Source organism: Homalodisca vitripennis, chromosome 5, assembly GCF_021130785.1.
Source record: "Homalodisca vitripennis isolate AUS2020 chromosome 5, UT_GWSS_2.1, whole genome shotgun sequence".
In the NCBI taxonomy this organism is placed as follows: Eukaryota; Metazoa; Arthropoda; class Insecta; order Hemiptera; family Cicadellidae; genus Homalodisca; species Homalodisca vitripennis.
Window position 1 is genome coordinate 179,023,013 of NC_060211.1, and position 13,842 is coordinate 179,036,854.

The window sequence follows — 13,842 nt, forward strand, 5'->3', positions numbered from 1 at the left end:
CTTGCTTCCTGATTCATGTTGTTGATTTGTTATAGGACTAGTGGTCAATGGCAATTCTGATGCCCAATCTGAACAATACTTATCATGTACGTCTGTGTATATAACTGCCAACAATTACTTGCTTCCTGATTCCTATTGTTGATTTGTTATAGGACTAGTGTCAATGGCAATTCTGAGGCCCAACTGAACTATACTGGTCATGTACGTCTGTGTATATAACTGCCAACAATTACTTGCTTCCTGATTCCTGTTGTTGTTTTGTTATAGGACTAGTGTCAATGGCAATTCTGAGGCCCAACTGAACAATACTTGTCATGTACGTCTGTGTATATAACTGCCAACAATTACTTGCTTCCTGATTCCTGTTGTTGATTTGTTCTAGGGACTAGTGTCAATAGTGATTCTGAGGCCCAATTGAACAATACTTGTCATGTATGTCTGTGTATATAACTGCCAACAATTACTTGCTTCCTGATTCATGTTGTTGATTTGTTATAGGACTAATGTCAATGGTGATTCTGATGCCCAACTGAACAATACTTGTCATGTACGTCTGTTGTATATAACTGCCAACAATTACTTGCTTCCTGATTCCTGTTGTTGATTTGTTATAGGACTAGTGTCAATGGCAATTCTGAGGCCCAACTGAACAAGACTTATCATGTACGTCTGTATATAACTGCCAACAATTACTTGCTTCCTGATTCCTGTTGTTGATTTGTTATAGGACTACTAGTGTCAATGGCAATTCTGAGGCCCAAACTGAACAATACTTGTCATGTACGTCTGTGTATATAACTGCCAACAATTACTTGCTTCCTGTTTCATGTTGTTGATTTGTTCTAGGACTAGTGTCAATGGCAATTCTGATGCCCAACTGAACAATACTTATCATGTACGTCTGTGTATATAACTGCCAACAATTACTTGCTTCCTGATTCCTATTGTTGATTTGTTATAGGACTAGTGACAATTGGCTAATTCTGAGGCCCAACTGAACTATACTGGTCATGTACGTCTGTGTATATAACTGCCAACAATTACTTGCTTCCTGAATTCCTGTTGTTGATTTGTTATAGGACTAGTGTCAATGGCAATTCTGAGGCCCAACTTGAACAATACTTGTTCATGTACGTCTGTGTATATAACTGCCAACAATTACTTGCTTCCTGATTCCTGTTGTTGATTTGTTCTAGGACTAGTGTCAATGGTGATTCTGAGGCCCAACTGAACAATACTTGTCATGTACGTCTGTGTATATAACTGCCAACAATTACTTGCTTCCTGATTGCTGTTGTTGATTTGTTATAGGACTAGTGTCAATGGCAATTCTGAGGCCCAACTGAACAATACTTGTCATGTACGTCCGTGTATATAACTGCCAACAATTACTTGCTTCCTGATTCATGTTGTTGATTTGTTATAGGACTAGTTAATGGCAATTCTGAGGCCCAACTGAACAATACTTGTCATGTACGTCTGTGTATATAACTGCCAACAATTACTTGCTTCCTGATTCCTGTTGTTGATTTGTTATAGGACTAGTGTCAATGGTGATTTTGAAGCCCAACTGAACAATACTTATCATGTACGTCTGTGTATATAACTGCCAACAATTACTTGCTTCCTGATTCCTGTTGTTGATTTGTTATAGGACTAGTGTCAATGGTGATTCTGAGGCCCAACTGAACAATACTTGTCATGTACGTCTGTGTATATAACTGCCAACAATTACTTGCTTCCTGATTCATGTTGTTGATTTGTTATAGGACTAGTCAATGGCAATTCTGAGGCCCAACTGAACAATACTTGTCATGTACGTCTGTGTATATAACTGCCAACAATTACTTGCTTCCTGATTCCTGTTGTTGATTTGTTCTAGGACTAGTGTCAATGGTGATTCTGAGGCCCAACTGAACAATACTTGTCATGTACGTCTGTATATATAACTGCCAACAATTACTTGCTTCCTGATTTCTGTTGTTGATTTGTTATAGGACTAGTGTCAATGGTGATTCTGATGCCCAACTGAACAATACTTATCATATACGTCTGTGTATATAACTGCCAACAATTACTTGCTTCCTGATTGCTGTTGTTGATTTGTTATAGGACTAGTGTCAATGGCAATTCTGAGGCCCAACTGAACAATACTTGTCATGTACGTCTGTGTATATAACTGCCAACAATTACTTGCTTCCTGATTCATGTTGTTGATTTGTTATAGGACTAGTTAATGGCAATTCTGAGGCCCAACTGAACAATACTTGTCATGTACGTCTGTGTATATAACTGCCAACAATTACTTGCTTCCTGATTCCTGTTGTTGATTTGTTATAGGACTAGTGTCAATGGTGATTTTGAAGCCCAACTGAACAATACTTATCATGTACGTCTGTGTATATAACTGCCAACAATTACTTGCTTCCTGATTCCTGTTGTTGATTTGTTATAGGACTAGTGTCAATGGCAATTCTGAGGCCCAACTGAACAATACTTGTCATGTACGTCTGTGTATATAACTGCCAACAATTACTTGCTTCCTGATTCCTGTTGTTGATTTGTTATAGGACTAGTGTCAATGGTGATTCTGAAGCCCAACTGAACAATACTTATCATGTACGTCTGTGTATATAACTGCCAACAATTACTTGCTTCCTGATTCCTGTTGTTGATTTGTTATAGGACTAGTGTCAATGGCAATTCTGAGGCCCAACTGAACAATACTTGTCATGTACGTCTGTGTATATAACTGCCAACAATTACTTGCTTCCTGATTCATGTTGTTGATTTGTTCTAGGACTAGTGTCAATGGTGCAATTCTGATGCCCAACTGAACAATACTTATCATGTACGTCTGTGTATATAACTGCCAACAATTACTTGCTTCCTGATTCCTGTTGTTGATTTGTTATAGGACTAGTGTCAATGGCAATTCTGAGGCCCAACTGAACAATACTTGTCATGTACGTCTGTGTATATAACTGCCAACAATTACTTGCTTCCTGATTCCTGTTGTTGATTTGTTATAGGACTAGTGTCAATGGTGATTTTGAAGCCCAACTGAACAATACTTATCATGTACGTCTGTGTATATAACTGCCAACAATTACTTGCTTCCTGATTCATGTTGTTGATTTGTTTTAGGACTAGTGTCAATGGTGATTCTGATGCCCAACTGAACAATACTTATCATGTACGTCTGTGTATATAACTGCCAACAATTACTTGCTTCCTGATTCCTGTTGTTGATTTGTTATAGGACTAGTGTCAATGGCAATTCTGAGGCCCAACTGAACAATACTTGTCATGTACGTCTGTGTATATAACTGCCAACAATTACTTGCTTCCTGATTCCTGTTGTTGATTTGTTCTAGGACTAGTGTCAATGGTGATTCTGAGGCCCAACTGAACAATACTTGTCATGTACGTCTGTGTATGTAAAAACTGCCAACAATTACTTGCTTCCTGATTCCTGTTGTTGATTTGTTTATAGGACTAGTGTCAGTGGTGATTCTGAGGCCCAACTGAACAATACTTGTCATGTACGTCTGTGTATATAAACTGCCCAACAATTACTTGCTTCCTGATTCATGTTGTTGATTTGTTATAGGACTAGTCAATGGCAATTCTGAGGCCCAACTGAACAATACTTGTCATGTACGTCTGTGTATATAACTGCCAACAATTACTTGCTTCCTGATTCCTGTTGTTGATTTGTTCTAGGACTAGTGTCAATGGTGATTCTGAGGCCCAACTGAACAATACTTGTCATTGTACGTCTGTGTATATAACTGCCAACCATTACTTGCTTCCTGATTCATGTTGTTGATTTGTTCTAGGACTAGTGTCAATGGCAAATTCTGATGCCCAACTGAACAATACTTATCATGTACGTCTGTGTATATAACTGCCAAACAATTACTTGCTTCCTGATTCCTATTGTTGATTTGTTATAGGACTAGTGTCAATGGCAATTCTGAGGCCCAACTGAACTATACTGGTCATGTACGTCTGTGTATATAACTGCCAACAATTACTTGCTTCCTGATTCCTGTTGTTGATTTGTTATAGGGACTAGTGTCAATGGCAATTCTGAGGCCCAAACTTGAACAATACTTGTCATGTACGTCTGTGTATATAACTGCCAACAATTACTTGCTTCCTGATTCCTGTTGTTGATTTGTTCTAGGACTAGTGTCAATGGTGATTCTGAGGCCCAACTGAACAATACTTGTCATGTACGTCTGTGTATATAACTGCCAACACATTTACTTGCTTCCTGATTCATGTTGTTGATTTGTTATAGGACTAATGTCAATGGTGATTCTGATGCCCACTGAACAATACTTGTCATGTACGTCTGTGTATATAACTGCCAACAATTACTTGCTTCCTGATTCCTGTTGTTGATTTGTTATAGTGTCAATGGCAATTCTGAGGCCCAACTGAACAATACTTGTCATGTACGTCTGTGTATATAACTGCCAACAATTACTTGCTTCCTGATTCATGTTGTTGATTTGTTCTAGGACTAGTGTCAATGGCAATTCTGATGCCCAACTGAACAATACTTATCATGTACGTCTGTGTATATAACTGCCAACAATTACTTGCTTCTGATTCCTATTGTTGATTTGTTATAGGACTAGTGTCAATGGCAATTCTGAGGCCCCAACTGAACTATACTGGTCATGTACGTCTGTGTATATAACTGCCAACAATTACTTGCTTCCTAATTCCTGTCGTTGATTTGTTATAGGACTAGTGTCAATGGCAATTCTGAGCCCAACTGAAACAATACTTGTCATGTACGTCTGTGTATATAACTGCCAACAATTACTTGCTTCCTGATTCCTGTTGTTGATTTGTTCTAGGACTAGTGTCAATGGTGATTCTGAGGCCCAACTGAACAATACTTGTCATGTACGTCTGTGTATATAACTGCCAACAATTACTTGCTTCCTGATTCCTGTTGTTGATTTGTTATAGGACTAGTGTCAATGGTGATTCTGAGGCCCAACTGAACAATACTTGTCATGTACGTCTGTGTATGTAACTGCCAACAATTACTTGCTTCCTGAATTCCTGTTGTTGATTTGTTATAGGACTAGTGTCAATGGTGATTCTGAGGCCCAAAATGAACAATACTTTGTCATGTACGTCTGTGTATATAACTGCCAACAATTACTTGCTTCCTGATTCATGTTGTTGATTTGTTATAGGACTAGTCAATGGCAATTCTGAGGCCCAACTGAACAATATACTTGTCATGTACGTCTGTGTATATAACTGCCAACAATTACTTGCTTCCTGATTCCTGTTGTTGATTTGTTCTAGGACTAGTGTCAATGGTGATTCTGAGGCCCAACTGAACAATACTTGTCATGTACGTCTGTGTATATAACTGCCAACAATTACTTGCTTCCTGATTCCTGTTGTTGATTTGTTATAGGACTAGTGTCAATGGTGATTCTGATGCCCAACTGAACAATACTTATCATGTACGTCTGTGTATATAACTGCCAACAATTACTTGCTTCCTGATTGCTGTTGTTGATTTGTTATAGGACTAGTGTCAATGGCAATTCTGAGGCCCAAATGAACAATACTTGTCATGTACGTCTGTGTATATAACTGCCAACAATTACTTGCTTCCTGATTCATGTTGTTGATTTGTTATAGGACTAGTTAATGGCAATTCTGAGGCCCAACTGAACAATACTTGTCATGTACGTCTGTGTATATAACTGCCAACAATTACTTGCTTCCTGATTCCTGTTGTTGATTTGTTATAGGACTAGTGTCAATGGTGATTTTGAAGCCCAACTGAACAATACTTATCATGTACGTCTGTATATAACTGCCAACAATTACTTGCTTCCTGATTCATGTTGTTGATTTGTTCTAGGACTAGTGTCAATGGCAATTCTGATGCCCAACTGAACAATACTTATCATGTACGTCTGTGTATATAACTGCCAACAATTACTTGCTTCCTGATTCCTATTGTTGATTTGTTATAGGACTAGTGTCAATGGCAATTCTGAGGCCCAACTGAACTATACTGGTCATGTACGTCTGTGTATATAACTGCCTACAATTACTTGCTTCCTGATTCCTGTTGTTGATTTGTTATAGGACTAGTGTCAATGGCAATTCTGAGGCCCAACTGAACAATACTTGTCATGTACGTCTGTGTATATAACTGCCAACAATTACTTGCTTCCTGATTCCTATTGTTGATTTGTTATAGGACTAGTGTCAATGGCAATTCTGAGGCCCGACTGAACAATACTTGTCATGTACGTCTGTGTATATAACTGCCAACAATTACTTGCTTCCTGATTCCTGTTGTTGATTTGTTCTAGGACTAGTGTCAATGGTGATTCTGAGGCCCAACTGAACAATACTTGTCATGTACGTCTGTGTATATAACTGCCAACAATTACTTGCTTCCTGATTCATGTTGTTGATTTGTTATAGGACTAATGTCAATGGTGATTCTGATGCCCAACTGAACAATACTTGTCATGTACGTCTGTGTATATAACTGCCAACAATTACTTGCTTCCTGATTCCTGTTGTTAATTTGTTATAGGACTAGTGTCAATGGCAATTCTGAGGCCCAACTGAACAATACTTGTCATGTACGTCTGTGTATATAACTGCCAACAATTACTTGCTTCCTGATTCCTGTTGTTGATTTGTTATAGGACTAGTGTCAATGGTGATTCTGATGCCCAACTGAACAATACTTAACATGTACGTCTGTGTATATAACTGCCAACAATTACTTGCTTCCTGATTGCTGTTGTTGATTTGTTATAGGACTAGTGTCAATGGCAATTCTGAGGCCCAACTGAACAATACTTGTCATGTACGTCTGTGTATGTAACTGCCAACAATTACTTGCTTCCTGATTCATGTTGTTGATTTGTTATAGGACTAGTCAATGGCAATTCTGAGGCCCAACTGAACAATACTTGTCATGTACGTCTGTGTATATAACTGCCAACAATTACTTGCTTCCTGATTCCTGTTGTTGATTTGTTATAGGACTAGTGTCAATGGTGATTCTGAAGCCCAACTGAACAATACTTATCATGTACGTCTGTGTATATAACTGCCAACAATTACTTGCTTCCTGATTCCTGTTGTTGATTTGTTATAGGACTAGTGTCAATGGCAATTCTGAGGCCCAACTGAACAATACTTATCATGTACGTCTGTGTATATAACTGCCAACAATTACTTGCTTCCTGATTTATGTTGTTGATTTGTTCTAGGACTAGTGTCAATGGCAATTCTGATGCCCAACTGAACAATACTTATCATGTACGTCTGTGTATATAACTGCCAACAATTACTTGCTTCCTGATTCCTATTGTTGATTTGTTATAGGACTAGTGTCAATGGCAATTCTGAGGCCCAACTGAACAATACTGGTCATGTACGTCTGTGTATATAACTGCCAACAATTACTTGCTTCCTGATTCCTGTTGTTGATTTGTTATAGGACTAGTGTCAATGGCAATTCTGAGGCCCAACTGAACAATACTTGTCATGTACGTCTGTGTATATAACTGCCAACAATTACTTGCTTCCTGATTCCTGTTGTTGATTTGTTCTATGACTAGTGTCAATGGTGATTCTGATGCCCAACTGAACAATACTTATCATGTACGTCTGTGTATATAACTGCCAACAATTACTTGCTTCCTGATTCCTGTTTTTGATTTGTTATAGGACTGGTGTCGATGGTTATTCTGAGGCCGAACTGAACAATACTCGTCATGTACGTCAGTGTATATAACTGCCAATAATTACTTGCTTCCTGATTCCTGTTTTTGATTTGTTATAGGACTGGTGTCGATGGTTATTCTGAGGCCCAACTGATCAATACTTGTCATGTACGTCTGTGTATATAACTGCCAACAATTACTTGCTTCCTGATTCCTGTTGTTGATTTGTTCTAGGACTAGTGTCAATGGTGATTCTGAGGCCCAACTGAACAATACTTGTCATGTACGTCTGTGTATATAACTGCCAACAATTACTTGCTTCCTGATTCATGTTGTTGATTTGTTATAGGACTAATGTCAATGGTGATTCTGATGCCCAGCTGAACAATACTTGTCATGTACGTCTGTGTATATAACTGCCAACAATTACTTGCTTCCTGATTCCTGTTGTTAATTTGTTATAGGACTAGTGTCAATGGCAATTCTGAGGCCCAACTGAACAATACTTGTCATGTACGTCTGTGTATATAACTGCCAACAATTACTTGCTTCCTGATTCCTGTTGTTGATTTGTTATAGGACTAGTGTCAATGGTGATTCTGATGCCCAACTGAACAATACTTAACATGTACGTCTGTGTATATAACTGCCAACAATTACTTGCTTCCTGATTGCTGTTGTTGATTTGTTATAGGACTAGTGTCAATGGCAATTCTGAGGCCCAACTGAACAATACTTGTCATGTACGTCTGTGTATGTAACTGCCAACAATTACTTGCTTCCTGATTCATGTTGTTGATTTGTTATAGGACTAGTCAATGGCAATTCTGAGGCCCAACTGAACAATACTTGTCATGTACGTCTGTGTATATAACTGCCAACAATTACTTGCTTCCTGATTCCTGTTGTTGATTTGTTATAGGACTAGTGTCAATGGTGATTCTGAAGCCCAACTGAACAATACTTATCATGTACGTCTGTGTATATAACTGCCAACAATTACTTGCTTCCTGATTCCTGTTGTTGATTTGTTATAGGACTAGTGTCAATGGCAATTCTGAGGCCCAACTGAACAATACTTATCATGTACGTCTGTATATAACTGCCAACAATTACTTGCTTCCTGATTCATGTTGTTGATTTGTTCTAGGACTAGTGTCAATGGCAATTCTGATGCCCAACTGAACAATACTTATCATGTACGTCTGTGTATATAACTGCCAACAATTACTTGCTTCCTGATTCCTATTGTTGATTTGTTATAGGACTAGTGTCAATGGCAATTCTGAGGCCCAACTGAACAATACTGGTCATGTACGTCTGTGTATATAACTGCCAACAATTACTTGCTTCCTGATTCCTGTTGTTGATTTGTTATAGGACTAGTGTCAATGGCAATTCTGAGGCCCAACTGAACAATACTTGTCATGTACGTCTGTGTATATAACTGCCAACAATTACTTGCTTCCTGATTCCTGTTGTTGATTTGTTCTATGACTAGTGTCAATGGTGATTCTGATGCCCAACTGAACAATACTTATCATGTACGTCTGTGTATATAACTGCCAACAATTACTTGCTTCCTGATTCCTGTTTTTGATTTGTTATAGGACTGGTGTCGATGGTTATTCTGAGGCCGAACTGAACAATACTCGTCATGTACGTCAGTGTATATAACTGCCAACAATTACTTGCTTCCTGATTCCTGTTTTTGATTTGTTATAGGACTGGTGTCGATGGTTATTCTGAGGCCCAACTGAACAATACTTGTCATGTACAAAGCAGCTTTATGTACATCGGTGTATATAACTGCAAAAAACTCGCTTCTGATCTCCTATTCAATTGATTTGGGACATATTTTGATTTCATTTCTATGTACAGTTGTGTAATTTTTTTATTAAACTGCCTGATAACGTTTTTAAAATGTGTTTCTTTTAACTTCCTGAATTTCATCTCTTAAATAGCTTCTCATATGTGTACTTAGGTGTGACAAATTGAAGATTTTATGATCATTCTAAAACTTTTTTGTAACTATTTGCTCCAAAGTTTTGTCTTACTGAATGTCAATAGATCTCGTAGAATAAAACTTTTATGATTGGGAACTTATAATCTTTAGTATGTTTTCAATATAAAAAATAACTTTGGCTCATGAAAAACTATAAATATTGTATACTTAATTCTTGGCCTAAAATGTAGGCTCGCTTTCTGAGTTGCGATCTACAAAACTCAGGTTATAGAAACAAACGTTTTCGGTTTAAGAGCTTGGGTTTAGGGTGCCTGCCTGCCTGACCATACAGTCCGAGACGGTGGGTTGCTTCTTTGCTTACTTTCACCAGTTCAGTCTAGGTCCTGTGACTTTTATATATTGTTTTTAAAGTGTTTTTATTTCTGAAAATGAACAAACAACTAATTAAAACTATACCCTTATAAAAAGTACACCTTTCCTCTACAATAGGCAAGATTAGACCTACTGTGATCAACAGATAACAAACAATGCTTGAGAATCAAGAATATTTTATTGTCGTCCTACATATGTAATGCATCAACAAAGTCCAAGGAGCTATTAATACTAAGATTGTAAACATAGGCCTAACTATAAATAAAAACTATGGTAACTGCAAAGATTATAAGATAAAAACAGATAAAATTGTAATACTTACAGTACACATCAGAATCCTAAAATTGTAAGCTATTGATATTACAGGATAGTATTTTCTCAATAAAGTAAAAAACGGTTTGTTTGAGTCACCTTGATATAAATTTGTTTAATGGTTACAAGTAGTAACCCTAGTAATGAGATGCAGTTTATTAAAGAGTTTTACCCCAGCACATATATATATTTCCTGGGATTTAGTATATCAATCCGGGTCTCTTTGTCTTGTGGTGTAACTGTGAATTCGGCCTCTCACGTTGAATAAGTGTATATTTTCCTTAGACATATATTAAACTTTGAAGAATACATATAGAAGGAAGTGTTGGTATTCCTCCATCTTCTCTAGATATAGGCAATTTAATTTTGAAGAAACAGGGACACAATGGTGTATTCTTCAGAAATGACATTTTAAACAATCTTCAAATAATTGATAGTCAATAGTCAATAGTCAAACATCTTTATTCGTGAATCATGTACATTGGTGGTACAGTGAATAGTGTCAAAATAAAATATAAACTTAAAACAAAAAATAATACATACTACATACAGAAATGTTGTGTAACTACAGCTAACTATGGGAGGTGGAAAACTCATCTAATGAATAAACTGCTAAATTTATTATATATTCTTTGAGCATTTTCTTAAATTTTGACCAATCATTCTCTTTTTTAATATTCTCAGGAACACATTTTAAAAATGTGTTACCTGCATATGAGGGCTTTTTCTCGAAAAATTTTAACCTGTGAGGCTGAACTACCTCATTTCTCCTCCTAAAATTATAAGAGTGGGATAATGGTATTGATTTTGCCTCTAGTTCTTGTTTTTTGGCAATAAGAATTGTTTCAAATATATATTGACCAAAAACTGTAAAAATTTTTAATTTTTTAAAATGTTCTCTGGCTGAATCATCACGTTTCAGCTTAAGCATAATTCTAATGGCCCTTTTTTGTTGCTTCATAATATTATCCATATTTAATTTTTTTGTTGATCCATATAACGCTATACCGAATAAAAGGTGGGAGTGAACATGGGCAAAATATATACTTTTTAAGGTTTCCAAATTACAATAAAAGGACATTTTTGATAATGCAAAGATTCCGGAATTAATTTTAATTAAAATTTTCTGTACATGTTCATCCCCAATCTAAATTCTCATCAACTGTTAAATCTAAAAAGTTAATTTGATTTTCCTTTTCAATGTTAAATTAGTTATAAGTTATTATTGGTTCTGTTGTGATTTTGTTCCGTGCTGTTTTAAAATTTATAAATTTGGTTTTCTGTGAATTTAACAATAAGTTGTGATTGTGAAAATAGTTTCCAATATTATTCAATTCCACAAATGTTAAGATTTCTGTTTCTTCTGGAGAATTAGATGACATGATCAAATTAGAATCATCAGCATAAAGACATAGTTTTGAATTTTGCCTATAGGTTAAGGTATCTTCTATACCCCTAAGATAACACAAAAAAAGCAGAGGCCCTAAGATTGAACCTTGGGGCACCCCAAACTTAATTGGCTGATGAGCTGATGATGATTTGATAATTCTGTTATGATTTGTCAAATGGGTAATTTCCAGATTGAGATCTATTTGTCAAATAAGAAGAAAACCAATTAAGAGCCCTTTTAGATATTCCAATGACATGAAGTTTTTCTAATAATTTACTATGTTTTACACTGTCGAATGCTTTGGAAAGGTCCATACATATACCAGCTGTATATTTTCCTTTGTCAACGGACTCAATAACAGATTCAATAAAAGAAACAGCGGCGCTCACAACCGATCTTCCATTCCGGAATCCATGCTGATTATCATCTAAAATATTAAATTTTTCCAAAAATTCAGATAATTGTAAATGGACTGATTTTTCATATACTTTAGAAATTGAAGGGAGAACAGATACTGGGCGATAGTTTGATATATTTTCAGGGTCATTTTTTTTATGTAAAGGGATTATTTTTGCTGTTTTAATTTGTTTAATTTTAAGCTGTTTTTAAGCTGTTTAATTTGTTTGGAAAAATGCCTGATACAAATGAAGAATTTATTAGGTGACACAAAATTTTACTGATGCTGGTTTTCACAGCTTTTATTACCGTCACAAGAATTTCATCATGCCCACTAGAGTGTTTATTTTTTAAAGACTGTATGATTTTTTCCACCTCCTTTTCATTAATCGGTTTCAGTTCAAACTTTGGTTTTGCAAACACTGCATCAATAAAATCAGTTTCCACATCAATCTCCCCATTTTGATTATTACTATTTACATTCAAATCTGTAACAATTGTACTAAAATAATCATTACACATATTTGCAATTTTTTTAGGGTCTACAACTATTTCTGAATCTTGTTTTAAAATTATATTTTTAAGTGGTTTTCCTTCATTTTCCCCAACTTCAGAGTTAATTATACTCCAGACAGTTTTTTGAATGTTGTCGGAGTTTTCAATTTTTTTTGGAAATATTTGTTTTTAGCTTTATTTAATTCTTTTTTGTAAATAGTCTTTTCCTGATCTAAATATGTTTTTAAACTAATACTTCTTTTATTTCGATATTCCTTTGTTAATTGGATAATATGTTTTTGTTTATCTTTTAAAACTTTAGGAATCCATGTACATTTTTTATTTCTTTTTGTAACCAATATTTTGGGAAAAGCCTGATCAAAATAGAAAACGAAAATTTTGAAAAAACGTCATATTTTGTTTCTACTCTAGAGTTGTAGACATCGGACCACGATTTTTTAGAAAGTAATTGTGAAAAAAAATTAATGTTTTCGGGTGAGAATTTGCATACTACTTTTTTTTATTGGCAAATTTACAGTTTTCACTGCATGTTTACACTTTAAATTTAGTAGCTGACCATCATGATCAGATAAATAAGTAATTAGGCCTTCTACATCTAAGTTAGATAATTTTATATTTTTAATCAAAAAGTTATCTATTGCTGTCTCTGAGTTTTCTGTAACTCTTGTTGGGAAGTTGACAAGGTACCTCATATTATGACTTTTTAACATCTGTTTCAATAATCTATGTTTGCTATCTAACACTAAAACATCAATATTCAGATCACCTGCTACGATAATTTTGATAGTGACTGAAAAATATTTTAATGTCTTCATCCATTTTAGATTTGGAGTTTAAAGATTGAAGTGGTTTCCCTGAAGTGGAGATTGAAACTGTTGAACCTCTGAAATTTCTTGACTTTTTATTTTTTTGCTTAGCAGACATCAAAATTTGTATAATACGTTTCTAAAAAGAGAGGTGATTACCAGATAAAAACAGTTATTCTAATAATTTTTTGTTTGTTTTATAATAATCTAAAGGTCATAAATTTAGTATATATATATATATATTATTTAGTATATATATATATATATATATATATATATATATATATATATATATATATTATTTTGTTATAAAACATCAAAAAGTTAGTGGAAATATAT

General features: G+C 35.3%; 1 protein-coding gene across 3 annotated transcripts in view; it reads left to right on the forward strand.

The window, feature by feature from the left end:
* LOC124363249 (motile sperm domain-containing protein 1-like) overlaps positions 1-9,662 on the forward strand; it is a 30,784-nt gene extending 21,122 nt beyond the window's left edge. The window contains exon 7 of one of the 3 annotated variants that reach the window (XM_046818430.1): positions 7,865-8,068. In XM_046818430.1, the coding sequence (XP_046674386.1) occupies positions 7,865-7,899 (35 nt within the window). In that variant the 3' untranslated portion in view covers positions 7,900-8,068. Of the gene's footprint in view, positions 1-7,749; positions 7,823-7,864; positions 8,069-9,470 lie in introns of those variants that run through there. The other 2 variants (XM_046818429.1, XM_046818428.1) reach the window with 2 other exon arrangements.
* The last annotated feature ends 4,180 nt before the right edge of the window (positions 9,663-13,842 follow it).